The sequence below is a fragment of the Danio rerio genome, chromosome 12 (assembly GCF_052040795.2).
Source record: "Danio rerio strain M-AB ecotype USA chromosome 12, GRCz13ab, whole genome shotgun sequence".
Taxonomy (NCBI): Eukaryota; Metazoa; Chordata; class Actinopteri; order Cypriniformes; family Danionidae; genus Danio; species Danio rerio.
Window position 1 is genome coordinate 28,144,909 of NC_141032.1, and position 22,879 is coordinate 28,167,787.

A 22,879-nucleotide genomic window follows, 5' to 3' on the forward strand; every position below is an offset into this window, starting at 1 on the left:
ATGCTGGATAAGTTGGCGGTTCACTCTGCTGTGGCGACCCCAGATTAATAAAGCCGAAAAGAAAATGAATGATTGAACGAGATGTCTAATAGACATCTAAGTGTAGACAGCTTGACTAAAACAAGGCTAAACTTGGGTTGTTAGTAAAAATGTAGTATCTTAGAGTATAGCCTAAAACTAGACTAGTCATTAAAGTTTGGCCTATTCTTAGACGTCTATTAGATTTTTTCACTGACAGCCTAAACTTAGCCTTTTTTTTAAGCCACATGACTTTATTTAGACGTCTGTTAGACATCTATTAGACATCTTTAAAAAAAATGTTTGCTGGGTTACTTTAACACAGTAATTTCGATTTTCTGCATTTATGAGCTGCTTCCTTACTGGACTTATGTTTAAACCCCCTTTTACGTGGTTTTACGCTTGAATGACTTTTAGGTCAATACAACTGAACTGGTTATATTTTACATTATATTTATAATTTACAATTATTTTTACAATTATTTTATTATTTTAATATTATTATTTTTGCTGTATAATATACCGTATGAAATTAAAGACAGTGACATCAACATTTCAGCAGGAAGTTTTTCGGTGGCTGAAAAACAGTTCCTTGGATATCGCCTATTAAAACACGGCTGAAGGAAAGGGAGATTTAAAAGTTGCGCGTGCGGGTTCCTCCTCCTCCTGACCTTCCGCCTAGCTCGGCTCCTCTGAACACGCCGCTGCCTTTTAAAGCGTGAATCGGCATGAGCGCTGACACTTTGACACTGAACGAGGCAGGCTCAGGAGCAACTGTCGTCTCGTTCATTTACCCCCCTTCTCGTTTCCTTTTTCCATCTCGTCGATAACCCAGCATCATTTCATCTCTTCTTTCTCCACAGTACCGTAACTTTCAAAGCCCCTTGTCGCCATGTACCGGTATTTCGGGGAGCTGCTGACTCGCGGAGCGGGAAGCGCTCTGGCCTCGGGATGCGTCGAGTCCGCTCTGCCGGCTTCCTCGTCTCTGCTGCGGGTGCGCCACTACAGCGATGCCGCTGACAAGGAGGACGACCCCAACTTCTTCAGGATGGTGGAGGGCTTCTTTGACCGCGGCGCTACTATTGTCGAAAACAAACTGGTGGAGGACCTGAAGACCCGGGAGACGCCGGAGCAGAAGAGGAGCCGTGTGCGGGGAATCCTCAAGATCATCAAGCCCTGCAACCACGTCCTGAGCGTGTCCTTTCCCATCAAGAGAGACAACGGAGAATGGGAGGTTATCGAGGGTTACCGGGCACAACACAGCCAGCACAGAACACCCTGCAAGGGGGGTAAGATATCACTATTTATTTTTATTTAAGCAAAACGTGTGTTTGCAAGTGTTTTGTTCAACAAAAGGATTTACAGTTTCGGTTTGTGTTCATACTGATAGACAGTTGTTGACAATGACTCTCCTGATTATTATTCTCTTTTATTGATATGATGTTTGCACGTTTTGGGACAAATGCTGCTCTGCTTTTGCCTGGATTTGACCAGTTCTGTCTTGTCAATAATAAATCACCTTGGCAGACCTTGCACAGGTGTACATTTTACCTGGAGGTGGAGTCAGATACAGTATACACAGGAATTTAGGTTATTTTCCCCAAGATTGTGTATGTTAGTCATGTTACCAAATAGCATATCTAATCATTTAAAACCCTTTCCAGTTGAATAAATTAAATGATTTGCTTTAACAATATATTTTAACAGTACTCAACTTGGCATAGGAAATAAAATGCTTAATTACAGATCATGACAGCATAATCCAAAATACAAATTAGCCTACAATACTATTAATATTAATAATAGTAGTAGTATTAAATTAGCTTAATTATTACTCTTGTAATTTAACAACACCATCAGTCATATAATCAAAGGAAAATAAGTTGTTTAGATCATAACTTTGAATTGACAAATAAAGTGCTTCACGGAGCATGACAGCATAAAATAAAATGTTTTTTACTGTGTAGATTTTAAATTTCTGCTGAGATGAGATTTTGTCATTTAACAAAAATAAAAAATAAAATGAAATAAAACCTATGCATAATATTTAGGAATAGTTTTAAATAAAATTCACTATCCAGGTGGAATGGAATGTGAAACTCGTATGGCTACATCAAGTTTTCAGTGTGTGCTATGCTTTGTTATTTTGTGTTTGGATATCTGTGGTTTTTGTTTGAGCTCAGAATATGCTGCCTGCTTGACACGTTTATAGGTCATTCGTGCAAACAGCTCAGTCTTGCTAGTTACCCTGATTTTACCCTCATACTAAACAAAGGCAACAACTTATCTCAAGTGTATTGTGTGTTGTCAATACAAAGATTGATCATTCGGCCAAGTTCATTCACGTTGTATTAATAGAGTTTTTCCTGGATGCTGGCTGATTTGCAGGGTTAACATGTGAAACAGCATGTTATCTTTGTGATTTAGCAACATGCATATTCCAATAGTAAGGGGTTTTACATCCATACTCCTGTTGTAAATCATGTGGGGCCCACAGAATCACATTCATTGAGGCATTTTGAGTGGGAGGGTGAGGTGTCATCTTGGCATTGCATTGTGGGTGATTTGTAGGGTCATGTACCGTGAGAGATAGTTGTAGGCTGGATTTGGGGGGTTGGGTTCATGTGCTCTCCTTGTGCTTATATTTACATGCACAGTATATGAAGTGTGAGCTGAATATATGTCAGTAGGTGAAAAAACCCAAAGCTGCTTTACAGCACACTGTTTGGATGCTGTTGTCGTTTTTAGTGGTCTCTAACTCACTTGGCATATATATTTTACTGGAATATGTTAATGCTATAAGATATTTGAATTAAGATATATGAATGTGACTGCAGATAAGCAACATGTAGATTATGTAAATCAGTGGTTCTCAAATGTTTTTCATCAAGTACCACCTCAGAAAAAAAAATTGTCTCTCCAAGTACCACCAAAATGAGCAGCATTGAAATACAGTAGCGCATCAGGCCAAGTAAAGCAGCTACAACTCATATATGACATATTATATACATCATTTTTGATCAATTTTGAAATGTGTGTAGCATGTACATGACATATTTAGTTTCTCCGCGTACCACTAGAAGAAAGCCTGCAACCCACTAGTGGTACACGTACCACAGTTTGAGAACCAATGATGTACATGCAACACCAACTCATTAATGTGGGGATTTGAATCGCTTTTTTATCCTAAGTTGAGTTGCTTTGGATAAAAACAAAGCTAAATGAATAAATGTAAATGTCTGGAAAAGTGTTCTTGTTAATCTGTGCTTTGCTAATAATCCTTAATCTTAAAGGCCACATCTACCCACTAGAAAGATAATGGTTAAGTTATTCAAAAATAGTACTTGGCCTGAAATGAGAAATTACCCTCTTTACTAAATGCGATTAAAACAGCATATGCAGTATACATCTTCTATTTTTTTTTTTTCATTTAAAGAGATATTCATCCACAACTTTCAATTTGCTGTTAATTAACTCACTCTCAGACCATCCAAGCAGTAGGGGAACCTTTTCTCATTAATAGAGCAGATTAGCTAAAGATAAGAAAAGATTTTAGCTGAAACTGTAGCTGAAACTACCTGCACTTTGAGAGTCAAAAACATATAAAGGTAAAACTAAATGAATCCTATATGCATACATACAATACATTCGTATAAAGTCATATAAAGTGAAGTACTCACGCACTTAAAAAGCTGAACATTATTTACAACCTTTTATCCATACAAACTGATGATGACTCTTGTTTTTTATAAAGGTAGCAGCATGCAGGATAGCATTTTGATAGACAACATTACACAAGCATCCTTTCTGTCTGTTGTAAACAAACTAGTGTTGTCATGATACTGAATTTTAAACGCATTGGTACTGAAATTTTAAAAACAATCATTTCCCGCTAACATTTAAGCGTTGAGCGCCAGAAATGAGTTTTTCAGAAATGAGTTTGATTGGCATTGAAGGTCATCAGTTTACCACCCTTCACTTCTGTTTGTCAAGTGGAAACACATACTGCAAAAGGACATTGGAGCATTTTAAAGCCACAAAGATCAGCTGCTCTGTCTATGAGCTGACGTATGAGCGATCTGCTGATGAATTGACTGGGCTTCGCGACTTAAAATGCTCCAGTTGGTACCAAAATTTGTCATCACTATATTATGGTCCCTTTAACACATTTTGTTGAATTTAAATTGCATTGCATCAACATGGCAACTAATTCTAATTAGATTATAAGTAGACTGTTAGGTTGGGTTTATGGGTTAGTGTAAGTTGACATGTACGTGCAAAGTTTATAGTCAGTTTAATGCCTATTGGAGGAACAGTATCAACAGATATTTAGCAGACAGTCTACTAATACTCAGCTGAGAAGTAATTGGCATAAAGTTGCAATGTAACTTTTAGCCAACAAAATAGCGACCATCAAAATAAAGTGTTACCCAAAATTACAGTATTGTGAAAACACTAAAACTGTGTCAACTAATTGTGTATTTGCACATTTTCTTTAATCTCACGTTTACAAGTTCTTGTTTTTCTGTCTGCATTTTTATTAAATGCAACCTTTAGTTCTCAAAATCCAATGAACAGTTGATGTGTGGAATCTCACTTCTTCGTCTTTTTTTGCTTTCAATAATTCATTTTATTTGGATTCACATCACAATACAGAAGCTTTGTCGCTATACATCTGTTCCACTTCAACTTTATTAAACGTCTTCCATGAGCATCCAGTGATCATATTTAATCATCGCATAACATGAACACTAAATTGCATAACATTATTTGCTACTCAAAAACCAATGCTGGCTAAAGCAAATTAATTCTTAGTATACAGACTTTCCCTCGCTAATTGAATATCATGCATGCAAATGTTGCCTTTTGGTGTCAGTTGCCCCATTTAAACTTGGCAAGCAGAAAAGGGACCACCTTGGGTGAACTAGAAAACCAGTCGATCAGAAAACCTCACCAACCATGAATGATTTTGCATGTTCAGTTAAAGCATAGTTAACATTTGCAAAAGTCATAAGCTAAAAAATCAGCTGACATCAATTGCAGTACCCTTAATCATTTATGTGATTCAGACCCTTGTTCTGATAAAATTACTGACAAAATGCTGTGATTTGACATTATCTATGTGTAATAGACAAGGTTAGTTACACATTACAAAGTACAAGAGCAATTCAGCCAGTCCATAACCTCAGCTAATGCCTGTGTGCGTTTCATCATCCGTATCATCAGCCAAAGTCATGCAAGCGAATGTGGGAATCACTGGTTCAGCAGAAACATTTTGGCCGCATATCCAGTATGTGCAAGAGTAATGGAAAAAAAAGATGGCATGAGTCAGAAAGTGCACATCCTGGTTCTGATGAAGCACATTTGGCTCGCTAGGTGGAGTTGAAGGAGATGTTCGGAAGGCTTTGTGCGTTTTCTTCCCCCCACCCCCCATCCATTGGATACAGTAGGTGATCTATGCTGAGTCATTCCTCCACTTAAAAACCCCCACCATCTCTCACACCGGCTTTCCTTCCGCTCTCTGTATAGACCATTTCAAATATAGCAGAAAAAGCACATCGGTTCGGCTGGTGAGCTGTTAAATGCAGAGCAAAAGACGCCCACAGGGACTGTTTTTCAGCAGTAAAAGACATTATGTTCTGTGGTTGCATATCTCATTTGGCCTGAGCGTTGGCTGCTTTGAGTAATATTATGAAAATTATATATGATTAAAACACTACAGCACATAATTGTACTAATTTGGGCCAGACGTCCTCATCTGTGTTTAGAAGCACTGTGACTTATTGCAGTCATTATGGCCCAATTCTAACCTCAGCCCTTTCCCTTACCCCTACCACTTGTTTTAACTTGTAGGACTAAGGGGATGGGCTAGATAGCCCTTGAAACTGCTATTTTTTTTAGGACCATATTCAAAAAAAGGGGTAAGTAAATTTCCCTGAATACACCATCTACAACAGCAGCATGGCTGCACACAGAAGTCGGTAGATACACAAATTAGTATTTTTTTGTCATTTATTAAGAATTTTCACAACAAACGAGCATACTTTTTAATACATTCATAACCACATTCATGGTTTACCATCATGCTTTAAAAAACATTAAAAATGCTAAATTTCGCTATGTATCATCCCTAATAATAACTCCTGTATAGTGTTTCGTTAACATATTTTTACATCTGTCACTTGGTGACACTCAAATACCGTGTCAGAAAAGTGTAGCAGCTGGGAATGACCTTTTTACAGTGTCTGGTATAATGTTAATGTTGTTTTTGTGTGTTTACATAGATGAATATGGCCACTGTGTAAATGCACAGTACAGTTACGAGCTTATTGCCACATTATATTGCCTATTGTATAGACAAAATAAAGTCTTATCATTTGTGGTGTCACAAAAGAAATGTACAGTGTACAGTAAGTCTGTTTCATCATTTATATGATCAGAATAATACACACCATTACAGGGATGCAGAGAGAAACATGAATAACAGCATTGTGAGAAGTTGCAGTCTTTACAGTATAATGATTCTGTTTTGAATTCCGTGTTGCAATATTTTATGTTTGGCCTATAATCATTAATTTTTGAAAAGATTCACTAACATTTTCCCTGAACTAAATAAAGTGGGATATATGACCGCATTTGATTGATTGAGCACATTTCTGAGTATATACTTTAAAATGTAAAAGAAAAAAGCATGTGTATATACTGGATACTATTATTTATGAAATTTACAGGTATTGTGAAATTTATAGTTATCAGGATACGAGATGACTTACACCACCGGTCAAAAGTTTGAGGTCAGTTTTTTTAATGTTTTTTTTTTAATGTTTTTTTTTTTTTTAATAAAATTGTTTTGTTTATCAAAGTGGCATTTATTTATATATTTTTGTCAATTAAGTTTTGTTGAAGACACCTGTTCAGAAAGAAAAGGATTCTCGGTTTTACATATTTTGTCCTCATATAACATGGGCAAAGCAAATAAAAATAAAAAAGCAAAAACAATATGAAAATCATAATAATAAATAAATGAACAAATAAACACCCACATAGCAAGCCAACTTGTTATAAGAACCTGTTTTAGAGGAATGATGCATTATTCCACAAGGTTTTTTTTCAAGGTAACAGATAAAAGAATTCCAAATTTTCTCAAATTGTTTGAGTTTTCTTTTCAAATAGTGTGTAATTCACTCCAAATGTAACAGAGATCATTTCTCCAAGCCACATTTTACATTTAGGGGATCCCTTTTTTTTCTCAAAACAGTAGCAGTAAGAGAGCAATTTATATTTTGTATTTAAGGCAGCATTTATTAAACATAAGAAAAAATGTTAAATTGTTAATTTGTTTATTAAATATTTATTTATTACTTATTGTATGTAGTTTCAAATGAAACTATAACTCCAGTCATTATTACCATTTCCTCTAATGATGATAATAATAATAATAATAATAATAATTAATATTGGAGTGATTTCTGAAGTATCATGTAACTCTAAAGACTGGAGTAATGAAGCTGAAAATTCATCTATAAAATCACTGGAAAAAATAATTGAATTAAATTATAAACTACTTTTTAACAGTTATTTTATAGTGCAATAATTTTACCATTTTTACTGTATTTGATTAAATAAATGGAGCCTCGCGAAGCAAGAGAAGCTTATTTTGACTGGTAGTATATGTATTGAATAATGTGAGATTTCTGATCGACCAGCCCTAGTATCATACATTATTCCCAGCCTTATTTTCTACAAGATGGAAATGTGTGTTGTCGCATTGTTAATGAGATTGATGCATCTGCCAGGCTGTGTAGCAGTGTTGGAGACAGTCACACTCGTTCATACAGTCAGTCAAGATTCATTATGCTGCCTGCATGCTGAAGAAGGTGACTGAATCATTGCAGCCTCTGGCTCAATACACATACATACTCAAAAATACAGTCAAACAGTGACTGCCAACATTTGACATTCACATACCCTTTACCTTACCAGGTTGGAACATTATGCGCTTTCTTTTTCAATATTTTGTAATGTACTATTTGCACAATTTGGAAAAATGGCCATGTCCAGTTTACAAACATATTTAACACCTAAATAAACCCTAAAAACACAGGTCGTCACAACCTACAATTTACAAAAATTCTGTGCAGTGTTTAAAGAACTAGTCAACAAGCCAATCTGTAGTTGATGATAAAGTGTTTAAGCTGTTGTTACATTTGCCGACCGTGATGAGTATTTTGTTGCTGTTTTGTTACTTTGGACAAAATTGATATTAAATGTACAAAAAAAAAAAAAGTATTTTGTCACTCCTGAAAATTTTCAGTGTTTACATGGCCTGTAAAAATTATACTAAAATTGTATTATAATAGTAAAATTTATTTTGTTAAGCTTGAAGTCAAATTTAATTGTAATTATTAATTCTTCGTGCTTTTTTATTTTTTATTTTTATGATGGATTTTGTAATGTGCATTATTCAAAATGACAGGAGTTTTTTTTACCGTTGTTTAGAAGGGGCTTGACAGCAAAGGGTTTTAGCAAAAGCTTGAGTTTAGCTTTATAAATTTGATCTCTCAATCAAAAGCGACATTTTTCATCAGATTTTCAAGTCTTGTAAATGCGCTGCCAGTGATCTTGATTTTGTTTTACTCCATTGCCTATCTCTAAATAACTTGGCAAGTCTTTAAAATTTCAAACATTTGCAACAGTAAATTTGAGTGCACAGTTAAAGTGTCCCTTTGGTTATGGATCCACTGAAGGTCAATTTTTACAACAATGAATGAATTAGGTCCTGTTTGCTAGTCTACATGTTGTGACAATTAAATAAAAAAGAGACTCTTACTGATCAAGAGACAGTCTTACAAGATTTAATTCCAAAAAGATTTTATTCTTTGCAAATAATAGGTTTGACAGTCGTACAGGTACACCGGTTGCTGGAGAGTGTGACACAAAGGCTATTCAGACATCAGGTTTTATCTTGTTCTGTATCTAGTAAGATTTATAGAATTCAATGTTCTAATGATAAATAAAATGACATTTTTCACCACAATGTTAATTTGCAAATTTTTAACCAATATTTCTTAAGTGCTGTTTCCCAAGTGCTGTTTTTAGCACATTTTTAAACATAACAATTTTATTAACTAATTAAGTAACTAATTTATTTAGCCTATTTCATGAGGTCAATAAATAACATTTTTACTTATTATTTGGAAAAGATACTAGTAATCAGCATAAAGCACAATTTAAGGGCTAAGGCTAACTAGGCAAGTCAAGTTTTATTTTTTGTTTGTTCTGTAGCCAAATTGAAAAAAATAAATAAATAAATAAACAAATCTTTAGAGGAAGGGCTGGGCGATACAGCAGAAAACATCACGATATATTGTTTTATATCAATTGATATTGATCATTATTTAAGATGTTTTTACAATCCATTCAGGAATATTAGGATTTTTTTTTTATTTTTCTAACCACTTTATTTTAATTTACCAACATTATTAAGGCATTAGTAATTGATTAACTCATCTCTTATGTCTTAAAATAAAATAAACACAAGTGTTAAAAAGACTTCTAAACTTGATTAAATAAAATGTTACAAAGTGTGTGCAATGGTAAAGTGTAAATGCTGAACAATCAAAACAAACTTTAAGGTGGATCAACATCTGTAAGGTGTCAATAATAATGATACGGTAAACCTCAAAGTCTGTAAACAAAACAAATGATGGTAAATCTTAGCGTTCAAGTAAAGGAACGAACCATCATTATTTAAATACATACTGCAACATTACAAATTGTGAAGTTGAATGATTACATTACCCTATGCAAAACAAAAATTGTGGCTAGGATGCACAAGAACAGAAACCAAAAATCCACTCTGGCGACATCCTTACATCTTTTTTTTTATTTAGAACCTCCTCTCTACGCGTGTTTTTATTCTGACCTGAGGTGGTGATGATGCAAGACCAGAGTCTGGTCAAATGTTGCATCTAAAAGCAAGTGAAAAGAAAATGTGGATTCCTTCACCATTTCAATGCGTTTTGCACTTGCGCTCCAATGGCATCTCTCGTAACTAAGCGTCCATCAACCGTTTTTTTCAGAGGATGACATGCATACCATTGCTGCAGCTCCGATACAAGTTTTATTTTTGGAGAAAATGAAAAAGCATTGCAGTGTTTGTGTCTCTGTGTATGTCTGAGGATATTATTCTACCATTATTAGAGGATTAGTTAGTTGTACTTGCCTAAATTGCTGTGCGCACACTGCGTTCTGGGAAGTTTAGATGTTTTCAACTAGGTGTAAGTTACTTGTAAAATGCGAGCACGTCACGTGCATGCTGCTTGCTCACCATGTGCGCGTCGCTCCCTGTTTGCGCATGCAAGCCATGTGCCTCGATTTGAAAAATTTTAAAGGCATTCCTTCCAAGGCACACACTCAGCAGACACATTTTGATAAAACTTAAAGTAACCAATGAACCAAATTTTTTTGACAATGGTGTTCGGTCAATGATTACAGATACCGTTTTATCGGCCCAGCCCTATTTAGGGGGTTAATAATTTTGACTTTAAAATTCATTTAAAAAATTAAAATACTCCTTAATTCTAGCCATATTTAAAGATATAAGAATATAATGGGAAATAATTGGAATAGTATACTAGGAAATAATGTAAAAGGAAAAGTCAGGAGGGCTGATCATTTTGCCTTCAACTGTGCCATAGTTTGCTCAAAGTGTGGTGTAGTGTATAGCATGTACAGTTATGTGCCCTTGAGGTCATGTCCATGCTGTTGCTATAGCTTTAGGAAACCAACATAAGGCGCCAGTATCTCTAGAAGGCAGTGCGCCGGCAACACCTGTTTTAATGGAGCATGACCACAGCACACAAGTTGGACTGGAATTTTATCTGCATAGCTGGAAAGGGTGACCTGTGTTCTTACAACATGAAATTGTGCAAAAGAGCATACAACAAATGCCTAAAATGGTCTTTTTATTGAATTATTACTAAACTAAATAGTTTGAAAAATAGCTATTCTCCATTAGTACTGCTGCGGTTTAGATTGTCAGTCAAGACCAGTCATACAATGAATGTGGTGATGTCTTTGTATTCCATTCTGTTTTTCTTCAGTCAATTCAGCATGAAGACACAGTTTGCAAAACCAGCCAAGAGCCTGTGTAGCTTCACAGAGCGTCTGTTTGTTTAAGCCAATTGTGTGTGTGTTTTTGGGGTTTGATCTTCATTGGTTGGTACAGGAAAGATCTGCTGGAGCTTTAAAGCCCAATTGACTCTGTAATGGCTGTGATCAAGTCCAGTTTCATGAGTGCTTTTGCCTTTCTTTTTTTCAGGTATCCGATACAGCATGGATGTGTCTGTGGATGAGGTTAAAGCTTTGGCTTCCTTGATGACTTACAAGTGTGCTGTTGTAGGTAAGATTTGTCTTTTCCCAGCATCAAACTGGGGTAAATTCTTTATTTGACAAATTGGTGAATTGTTCAGAAAGGCCTTCATTCTCCACAGACTCATAGATTTCACATTATTTTTCTTCTAGATGTGCCATTTGGTGGAGCTAAAGCTGGAGTCAAAATCAACCCCAGGAATTACTCTGTAAGTGTCCAACACATGTATACACTTTGAGCACACAAACTCCTAAATTAACTCTGTCCATGGGCTGTTTGCTTTTTTTTGTGGGCTTGATGAAGTGGAAACACTTTGATGCTGTTAGTCCGATGATTGGACAAACCCCTTAATCTGTTTGTAACTTGTGTTAAACAGTTTTTAATGAATGTATATTTTTAAATGGTACGTTTTTCTTCAGGAAATAGTTCATGGGAAATGTTTAAAATGGTCTTGTTAGAAAATGTTAGAATATTTTTCAGTAATTAAATTAGATAATCTTATATGACTTTTTATAAGTTTTGTTGTTTGTATGTTTTTGTACATGGCATGATTATTAACAAACAATTATGATTGATTGTAATTTACATATTGAATACTTAGTACAAGTCAGTGCTTGTACTATAGACTTTACTAGACATAGACTTTACTTGGACGAGCCACCCAAGTATATTAACGGCCGCCCAGGTATATTTAGGGTGCTTTCACACCTGTGAATCGATTCAGTTGTTCCAAAACAGGGATTAAAATTGTTACATTGTTGCCCTTTGGTCTTGGTGTGGTTTCTTTCACACTGAAAAGTTTCTAAACGGACCAAAAGAGCTAAAACAAGTCACATGTGAGTAAACTCACTTACATTGGTCAGAGTTTTACAGTATATTTAACAGAGTTTTGCTCAGCTGTCAGGAGTTGTGGTGGTTTAGTAGTGTTTGACAGGGTGCACGCGATGTGTCTGAAGAGCGAGGAAGTATGCAGTGGGAAACGTTGAGAAGGGTGCGTAACGTATTTGAGGACCTGGAGGGAGACGTGCAATTTCTGGGAGATTATCACTCATTTGCAGGCATCCGGGAGTCTCTGGGCATTTGCGGGAGATGGCCAAAACTTCCGGGAGACTTGGGATGTCTGTTGAAGAGTTTGTTACAATCGAGCCAAGACCACTTCATTCAAGTGATCTCGAAGCGATTGTTTTGGCGCGGATCTGAGCGCGATTGGTGGTTTCACATATACAAACAAACTGCGCTAACTGGGCAAATGAGACCGGTTCCGAAACAAAAGTCTAGGTGTGAAAGCACCCTTAGTGACCCCATTTTTTTTTATTTTTTTTTTACTTTTTTATCATTCTGTTCCACTTTTTTGTATCTGCCCAATAAAAACAAACATCTGCAAACGATTAAGTAGTGAAAAATCTTCTCTCTTTTACTCATTTCATACTGCTCGTTCTGTGTGCACGAGACACTCAGAACACTCCCACTGACAGTTCAACGTGCTCTGCAGAACCACATAGACCCGCACCTTTTTGCATCCAGCCAGGGTGTCTAAATCTATTGAAATGTCTGGGATTTGGTTTTGCTTTTGTTGTCGTCAATTGTATGTGCACCAAGACATTGAGCAATTCATTCTTTAATCTAAACGATGCAGAAAAACTTTACTAAATACTCGGAAAGGACGAAATTACATCTAAATTGGCTGCAGAAAGTTTGTACACCATTAGAAATGAATAATCAACTCATTTGTCCAATTTAAATATACTGTCATTTTTCTATTTTTAGTCATTTGTTTCTCATTTGCTGTATATTTTATTAATTTGATGATGTCAATATATTACATATTTTATGTATCTAAAATACTTTGGTAATACTGTACAAAATGTCATGCCATCAAAGCAACCAGAATCTGAATGAGAGCAGATTTGTCCTGTCATTGGGTGCACTTTGTTCCTGAAATGCATTAAAGAGAAATGGTGGAATTTTTTATTTCAACTGTCTTATTTTAACTTTAACCCATAAAACAGATAATAATAACAAAAGTGTTAAAAATCAAATGATGTTTTGTTTGCTGCATACCGTTAACTATTTATGTACTGTGGGTTAAAGATAAAAAGTTTTACAGCAGTAGAATTACGCTTGTATTGTTGGTTTCATTAATGTACATGTTGATTCTGTGGTCCTTTCTGAATCTTCTTGCTAAATGGAACAAAATCATTTTCTTTTTCTCTTGAACTGAGCTTGTTATTGCTGCTTATTGCTGGTTTATGTCCTTTTATTTGTCTGTTATTTTTTTTTTCTCTCTTTTAAACCATTTTTGTAAGAAGTGACTTCAGACAAATGAAAATATTTCAAAAAGTACCCCTTAATACAGGGCTGCCCAAACTTTTTCTTATGATGAGCCAAAAAACAAACTTGATTGAGGGCTGTGGCCCCAAGGTAAAAATATTAAGCTGTATTGCAAAGTTTCCATGAATTAAAAATAAATAGAAAACATTACTTCAAGCATATTAACTAATCCATTATATGTATTTTAAAATTTTTATAATCAACCTATTTTCACCTATAATGAAAACATAACAATTCCATTATAAAATTATGGTGTTTAATGCTGAATACAAGCTGCACCTGTCTTCATTTACAACATTTAATTCAAGTTGTTTTCTGTTTTTTTTTTTGTTAAAAAATAAAGCTAACAAATGAAAGCGTACGTTAAATAAGAAATGAGGATGTATATTAAAACCATTAACCCCAAAATTCTGGGATGGTATGGCCGGCCAAATTAAAGGTGACAACGGGCCAACTTTGGCCCTCAGACCCTAGTTTGGGCATCTCTGCTGTAATGCAAACAAGTAACATTAAAATTCAGTTATTTTGCTCCTAAATCTGTCAAATGTTATAAAAATAGTGTATGATTTTTGTAATGTGGGAAACCACTTTTGATTTATGCTTTAAATTCATTTTGACTCTTTTTTTTGCTCTTCAGGATAATGAGTTGGAGAAGATCACAAGAAGGTTCACAATTGAACTGGCCAAAAAGGGATTCATTGGTGAGTATACTGCATTATTTATACTTTTTGCACTCTTTTATTTATTTTTTTAATAACATGACACTCACCACACTTAACACACTCGCATGAATGCAGTTAGAGCAGAGTTCCAAACTCAGTCCTGGAGAGCCGGTGTCCTGCAGATTTTAGCTCCATACTTGCAGGTGTGTTGAAGCAAGTTGTTTCTAGAAAGCCTGGTAGGAGCTTGATTAGCTAGCCCAAGTGTGTCTGATTGGGGTTGGAATTAAACTTTGCATGACACTGGCCCTACAGGACTGAGTTTGCACCCCTGAGTTAGGGTTAAGATTTTTAGGGTTAAAAGATTTTTTTTTAGGTAAAGTTCTAGTCATTTAGGTTGCACTGAATTAATCAAAAGTAACAGTAGCACCCCCCCCCTCCCTTTTTTTTTTGGAAATATGCTAATTTTACACCTCCCCTAGATTTAAACAGGTAAGTTTTACTGTATTTTGGATCCATTTAGCCAATCTTCAGATTTAGCAGGAGCACTTTTAGCTTAGCTAAGCATAGATCACAGGTGTCAAACTCCATTCCAAAAGGGCCGCAGCTCTGCACAGTTTAGTTCCAACTCTAATTAAACACACCTGATCAAACTAATTGAGTCCTTCAGGCTTGTTTGAAACCTACAGGTAAGTGTGTTGGAGCAGGGTTGGAACTAAACTGTGCAAGGCTTCGGCCCTCCAGGAATTGAGTTTGACACCCCTGGCATAGATCATTGATTTAGATTAGATCATTAGCATCTCTCTCACAAAATGTTTTAATAATTTTTCTATTTAAAGCTTGACTCTTCTGTAGTGTCTTAAAATAAAGTCAAGAGTCAAGCTTTATACAAGAAAATTATCCAAACTCTTTGGTAATTTTTGAGCCACATGCTAATTATCTTATTTAATTTAATGGAATATGCTAAGCTAAGCAAAAACCACTCACTTGTAAAAAAGAGGCATAATACAAACTTTATTTTTGATATTACAGCATTGAAACAAATCCAAGGACACCAGGAAATCTTCAATGAATTATTATCTTCCCTGCACGCTTAACCCGGAAGTGCTTCAGTACTTTAATGCTGTCAAAAATAAGCCCCGCTCTCTGCTCCCCTGCCCCCTCTGGAGCTGTTTTTGGAAATGTATTCAGGGAGTGAGGCTGTTCGCATAGCTGTTTATCTGGATGCCTTCCTGTTTTCCCTGGCCAAAGCAGCTGGCACTGGTGAGGGGGGGAAGGGCAGTTGGTGTTTACAACATCAGAATGGGCACAGAAACTCCAGCTCGCCTTTAAAAGAACAAAAACTCACTACTTTGCACTTTTATGATGCAGAGCAACAAATGAGCATTCACTGCGATGCACTTAAATGTCAATGCTTGATCATTTAGAACAGGGGTGTCCCAACTTGGTGCTGGAGGGCCTGTGTCCTGCTTGGTTTAGCTCCAAATTCCTTCAACACACTTTTCTGGAAGTTTCTAGTTTGTCTACAGTATAAAGAGCTGGATTAGGTGACTCAGGTGTGTTTAATTGGTGTTGGAACTAAAATATGCAGGAAATCGACTGTCCAGGACAGAGTTTAGAAGGTCTCATTATGAATCATGAGAAACTGCTCACACTGCCATCATCTACATTTGTAACACAATTACATCTGACAAGCTGTAAAAAGTCTTTTTCTGCAACCCCCTCCCCCTGTTTTTTTTTTTCATCAGGACCTGGCATTGATGTACCAGCCCCTGACATGAGCACTGGTGAGAGGGAGATGTCCTGGATTGCTGACACCTATGCTAACACTATTGCCCATACAGTAAGCAACTCTTCTCACAACTATTTAAAATGTCCGTATTGCAATAGAAAACAAACTGGAAAACAAACTGTTAAACATGTTCTTTTGGATTTTTTAAATGTTATCAGACAATAATTTTTCTCTGGACAGACTTTAAGGGAAATATTTTAAATGTGAGTTTTTTAAAAAATGGCAGAATTTTTATCAAAAGTAAATCTTAAATTTTTCTTAAGTTTTATTTATTATTCATAAACTTATTTGGAAAGGAGCACAGACTTATGATTGACCACGGCTGGTCTCGCAGTAGCTATCACATGATATACCAATCAGATGAATCCAAATGCAGATAAATATCTGGATTTCTTTACCTCAGCCATCTTCATTTTGAAGAATCCCCCTATCCACCCCGACTTCTTCCCCCCTTTTCTAACATAATTCAAAGGATGGTGACACACAGCCATGTCACCCTGCAGCCCAAAACCGGTTACTCATTGAAGCTAAGCAGGGCTGAGCCTGGTTAGTACCTTGATGGGAGACCACTAGGGAACACTAGGTTGCTGTTGGAAGTGGTGTTAGTGAGGCCAGCAGGGGGCGCTCAACCTGTGGTCTGTGTGAGTCCTAATGCCCCAGTAAAAGTGAAGGGGACACTACACTGTCAGTGGGCGCCGTCTTTCGGATGAGACGTTAAACCGAGGTCCTGACTCTCTGTGGTCATTAAAAATCCCAAGGCACTTCTCGTGAAAGAGCAGGGGTGTAACCCCGGTGTCCTGGCCAAAGTCCCTCTATCGGCCCTTAAGATCATGGCCTCCCAATCATCCCCTCTCCACCGAATTGGCTCTATCACTGTCCCTCCACTCCACCAATAGCTGGTGTGTGGTGAGCGCACTGGCGCCGTTGTCCTGTGGCAGCCGTCGCATCATCCAAGTGGATGCCGCACACTGGTGGTGGTGTGGAGAGACCCCCCCTCATGATTGTGAAGCGCTTTGGGTGTATGGCCATACACAATAAATGCGCTATATAAATACACATTACATTACATTACATTTTCAAGACCTACCTGAGCTCAGACTCCCCTCTCTCCTGATTTAATCCAAGTTCAGGGCTCTCTCTTAGGACAGCATGCCAAACTCGCATATACCTTATCAAGCATCAGCTAAGTGTTAACTCCTGAATTGCTGTTAATTATATAAAAGTGATATTAATAAAATGTTTCATTATTATTAACCTTATTCTTCAATGCAGAAGTGTGCTCATTTTTGTGATTTTGTTTTAGAACGTCCGATTCAGTTGCCTCTGGGAGAAATTACTAGGAATAATAAACGGCAGAAAATGGTCAAACTACTTGCTCTACAAACAAGTGTTTGCATAACTAAACAAACAAAGTAGAATAATTTAAGATAAGTATATCAGTTTGCAACATCAAGCATCAGAACGAGCTGTTTTTAACGTCTAAAAATGTATGGAAGTGAATGAAACCGGAAGTCTTGAGACAAAAAGATTCAAATGGCTAAATATGGTATATATTATTTTATTTTGCCATGACATAGCCAGAGAAACTGATGCAAAACTTAAACTCTCTTTTTCTATCTTTCTCTTTTTCACTCTTTCTCTCTCTCTCTTTCTCTCTCTCTCACAACTATATGAATTATTAACCATGACATTGATTCATTAAGGTTACACTGTTTGAGATGAAACGATATGGAGTTTTTGGGGTTTTTTGTTGCTAAATACAGATAACTGATTGCACTTTAACCAATATATGCAGATAAATCCAATTCTTGATCTAGATTTTGATGAGCCTGATTATTAAAATGAAATGCAAACAAATACTTTTTAATAGACATTTTATTTTAAAACCTTAATTGCAGTATTAATATTCACCAATATGTTGTGCAATCATTAATTCTATCACCTTTTCAGTCAATAACTAGCCTTATTTAACAAAAGTGAAGCATTATAACTCATATTTGAACAGCAACTAGTTCACGGAGATTGACATGTATCTCTTTTATCATTCTCCTTTTGTAGTCTTATCAGCAACCTTACACCCTTTGTTTGTCTGTCCTTTATAGTATTATGTTATCTATATGACGGACTGTGCAAAGTTTAACTTTGTACCCTAATAAATAGATAAGTCAGGGCTTATTTGCAGTGGCAGTATAAACCGGCCTGCTTTCCTATTATGTATGTACATATTTGAAAGTGTTTTTTTCTTGTGATGTGATTATGGATGGCAGCTTCTGCTAGCACAGAACAGAGAGAGAGAATCCGGCTGGGTCAGTCGAGTATGAAGATGCCTCAAGCATTACAAAACAAATCGAGCCAGATTTTCACTTTCAGTATCTGCATTTGCTGTGGTGTTTTTACAGTCAGGGTTCGTTCTTCTAGAGGGCTCTTATAATGGTTACATCATCCACTAATGCACTACTGGCACTATCACCATGGCAACAACAATGAGTTGCATTTTTCATACTTGTAAATGAGAGGGTAATGACTGCGTTAAATATAGTTTTGCTAATCCTAAATGGATGTCAGCTACAAGTTGTGCTACAAAAAATAATATAAGACCAAGATTGATATTTTAAATATAAATTAATAATAAATATAAATATATATAATATTAAAAATAAAAAAATATAAATTAATATTATCAAAACGATTCTTGTTTACATGGATCTGGTAATAAAACTGAAATGCTAAATTGTGCATGCGAAACAGCTAGCGATGCCACTTGTGTCTTTTTATTCTGCTTTTTATTCTGCACTTTAAAACCTAAAAAGTTAAGGCAACTCAAAACATTTAAGGAAACCGATTGTAATAAACCATTTTAAGTTCAAAAACTAATCCTAATGAGTACTGTGAACTTAATCCATTTTAGTAAATAAAGCAATTTGAGCACAGCGATAACCAATAAATGAAGAGTTCGAACCAACTGAGTACTGTAAAACCCAATAAGTTAAGGCAACTTAAACCGTTTGAGGACACTGATTGCAACAAACCATTTGAGTTAAACTAATCTATATGAGCACTGTGAACTTACTCCATTTAAGTTGAAGTAATGAGGCATTTAATTAACTTTAACTCTGAGTTCAAAACTCTTTTGAAATGAGTAGAATAACTTTCGGCAAACTTTGAGTTAACTACAATTATTTCATTTAAAAAACTGAATTGACGGTTGGGTTTTACAGTGTGTCATTGGTGTGTAAATGAATTGCCAAAGCATGTTGTTTAATCACAACTAAATATGCATCTTATTTTTATATAATTTAATATATTTTAGTATGTTAATAACAAACATATTTAGGTTCACTTATTGCCAAGGCAGTATTTGTAACTTTTGTTTTTTAAAAGATTTTTTATCTAATGCTTGTTTTTTTTCCAAATAAAGCTTTGAATGGTTTGTTTTAGGGCTGCACAACTATCGTTTCAGCATTGATATCGCAATGTGCACATCCGAGGTAGTCACGTAAAAATATATGCAATGCGTTGCATAAAGTGCTTGACTCCAAAGAAGCATAAATATATTTATTTTCCTTCTAATATTAACAACGGCGTGCTCGATCCAGACAATTGCCTTGGGCCAGCATTGTGATTATTTAATTTATTGTTTCTTATCCAAATATCTAAATTTCAGTGCAAAAAGAAGATTAATTTTGTCTTCTTTCTTCTGAAGTTGAAAAGAACTATTTTTACTTGATCTAATAATTTTTAGATGTTTGATCTAGAAACGAGATGGCAAATTAAGAAAAGCATTTTTTTTCATTGTGCTTATTTAATTTCTGTGCTTGAATATCGTTAGTTTTTCCATAAAGTTGTCAAATAGTGCTATTTAAACCATCGTGCAGAACAATAAAATAAATCAGTATTTGATGTCGTGCAGCCCTAGATCGTTTCCGTTAATCTAAATGTAAAAGTACAAAAAATTTAGCACAAATGATTAAAAATCATTATATTTACTGCATATTGATGCAGCTTCACTCTAATAAACACGGCTTGTTTAAAGTTCTATATCAGATATAAAAGGAAACTCGGTCCACCGATAGTGTCAATCATTTACTGCTCCTTCCTAGAACAGTGACAGTCTATAAAGCACAGTATTTGCAGAACTGCCCTAATACTGCAGTCTCAGCAGATATGCATGTGTACAGGACAAATTAGGGAAACATTAAATGAGCTTTGACATCTAGATCATCTTGATAAAATGAGTAATATCTCATCTAAGCCTTGATTTTTAGTATAATGCATATGATGGGATTTGATGGCATAGGGACTGTAGACTTGTTTAGAGGTTAACTTGTCCGTCCTCAACAGCAACCTCTGTCTTGGTTCACTTGCTGCTGTGCGTCATTGGTGAACAAAGGTCTTTTAACTTGCCACCCTTTTCTTATTCAGAGATATAAATAGCATTAGTGGGGCTACAGTACCTGTCCTATGAGAAGCCTGTAAACAATTCACCCATCAGTTTATATAGGCTCTGGATGTCATGTTTATCACGTCATCTTCATTCCACCATTTCTGAGTGGTACTGGTGTTTATATATGAGGAACAGGCAACCACCTACAGGGTATCCGCAGAGTCTTAAAATGTCTTAAATTTCGAAAACACAATTTTAGGCCTTGCAAAGTCTTAAATTCACTGAAATATTGTCTTTAATCATTTTAAACAGTTCTTAATTTCATTCATTCATTTTCTTTTCGGCTTAGTCACTTTATTAATCTGGGGTCGCCACAGAGGAATGAACCGCCAACTTATCCAGCATATATTTGACGCAGCGGATGCCCTTCCAGCTGCAACCCATCTCTGGGAAGCATCTATACACACTCATTCACACTCATACACTATACGGACAATTTAGCCTACTCAATTCACCTATACCGCATGTCTTTGGAAATGGGAAAAAACCAGAGCACCCGAAGAAAACCCACGCAAACGCAGGGAGAACATGCAAACTCCACATAGAAACGCCAACTGACCCAGCCGAGACTCAAACCAGTGACCTTCTTGCTGTGAGCCGACAGCACTACCTACTGCCTCTGTGTCGCCCAGTTCTTAATTTTTCTTTGCTTACACCTTTCCCAGTATTGGGTTGCGGCTGGAAGGGCATCCCTTGCATAAAACATGGCCGAGTAGTTGGCAGTTCATTCCGCTGTGGTGACCCCTGATGAAACAGGGACCAAATTGAAAGAAAATGAATAAATGAATGTAAAGCTACCCAATCGATTCAGCACACATCCAATCACCATCAACTTTTAGCCAAACTATATTTATGACTTTTTATATATAGTTATAGGTTTGCTTGTGTTAACATATCATTTACATATCTTTTAAAATGTGTCTAATGAATAAATAACAATAATAATAAATATATATATATATATATATATATATATATTGAAAGTATAATGCACTAATTGTCTTTCCTTTTTCCATCGGTGTAGGATATCAATGCCCATGCCTGTGTGACGGGAAAACCCATTAGCCAGGGTGGCATCCACGGCAGAATCTCAGCCACAGGTCGTGGAGTCTTCCACGGCATTGAGAACTTCATCAACGAAGCCTCATACATGAGCAAACTTGGCCTGACTCCTGGATTTGCTGACAAAACCTTTATTATTCAGGTACATAAGCAGAGAACAGTCTGAATATTCTGCATTTTATTAGTTCCATCTAAACATATGAACTGCTTTTCTACAGTGTTTGAATAAAATCAAATGGCATAAATATCAGCTAGAGATGTTTAGCAGAAAGTTCAAGCTGCTCTTTTTTTAATACAGCGAAAGTGTGTTGTGACCATCAACCAGATAAAAACAGGAACGAAAATATTGTTGATGTTGACTAAAATCTCCCTAGAGATGTGGAACATTAACAGGAAGTAATAGCTCAACATTATATTTAGATTTAACAGTTAATTGTTATATTTAAAATGAATGTCATATGGACTTACTGCACTGCAAAAAGGAATTTTATTTGCTCTTTTTCTAGTGCAGATATCTAAAAAAATCTTAAATTCAGAATTATTTTTTAGACGAGCAAAAGTATCGTCTTGTTTTCTCCCCTTTTCCCCCTTAAAACAATCATGATATGAAATAAGATTATTTTGCTCACCTCATCGGCAGTTTTAGTTTGTTCAAAAGAAAAATGGTTAATTATTTACATTATTTCTCAAAACAAGTCAATATTTTTTATGTATCTAGAAAGTCGTTCTCGATTGAAGAATTTTTAGATATTTAGACTAGAAATAAGACAAAAAATAGGTAAGAAAAGCATTTTTTTTTGCAGTGTGCTTTTTGTTGTTACTGTCACACTTGACATCACATCATGTCATACCACTTCAATACTATTAACAAATCCTCTTCTATGGACTCATGGGATAGTAAAGAGTCAGTCATATGCACACTTAGTTGTTAAAGTACTTTAGTTCATAAAGGAAATATTTGTCTACTGTTTTATGAGTAATATTAATTCAGATTTATTCTTACAGAATGTTTCTTGCATACTGTTTAGTGTGAAAGTACATAATTTTGGATACGGCGGCTGTCTTTAACCCTTGTGCGCTGTTCAAATTGATGCCACTTTAAAATAATAGTCCATTAGTTAATGTTAGGTTATGCCTTTATTAACATGAACATACAATCAGTAATGCATTTATTACAGTATTAATTCATCTTTGTTAAC

The 22,879-nt window shown here is 35.7% G+C and overlaps 1 protein-coding gene across 2 annotated transcripts in view; it reads left to right on the top strand.

The window, feature by feature from the left end:
- The first annotated feature begins 694 nt into the window (after nucleotides 1-694).
- The window catches only part of glud1b (glutamate dehydrogenase 1b), a 36,487-nt gene continuing 14,302 nt past the window's right edge, over nucleotides 695-22,879 (top strand). Inside the window, 6 exon segments of one of the 2 annotated variants that reach the window (NM_199545.5) lie at nucleotides 695-1,307; nucleotides 11,342-11,422; nucleotides 11,545-11,600; nucleotides 14,361-14,424; nucleotides 16,131-16,225; nucleotides 21,643-21,822. In NM_199545.5, coding sequence (NP_955839.3) covers nucleotides 911-1,307; nucleotides 11,342-11,422; nucleotides 11,545-11,600; nucleotides 14,361-14,424; nucleotides 16,131-16,225; nucleotides 21,643-21,822 — 873 coding nt within the window. In that variant the 5' untranslated portion in view covers nucleotides 695-910. 2 annotated transcript variants of the gene reach the window in all.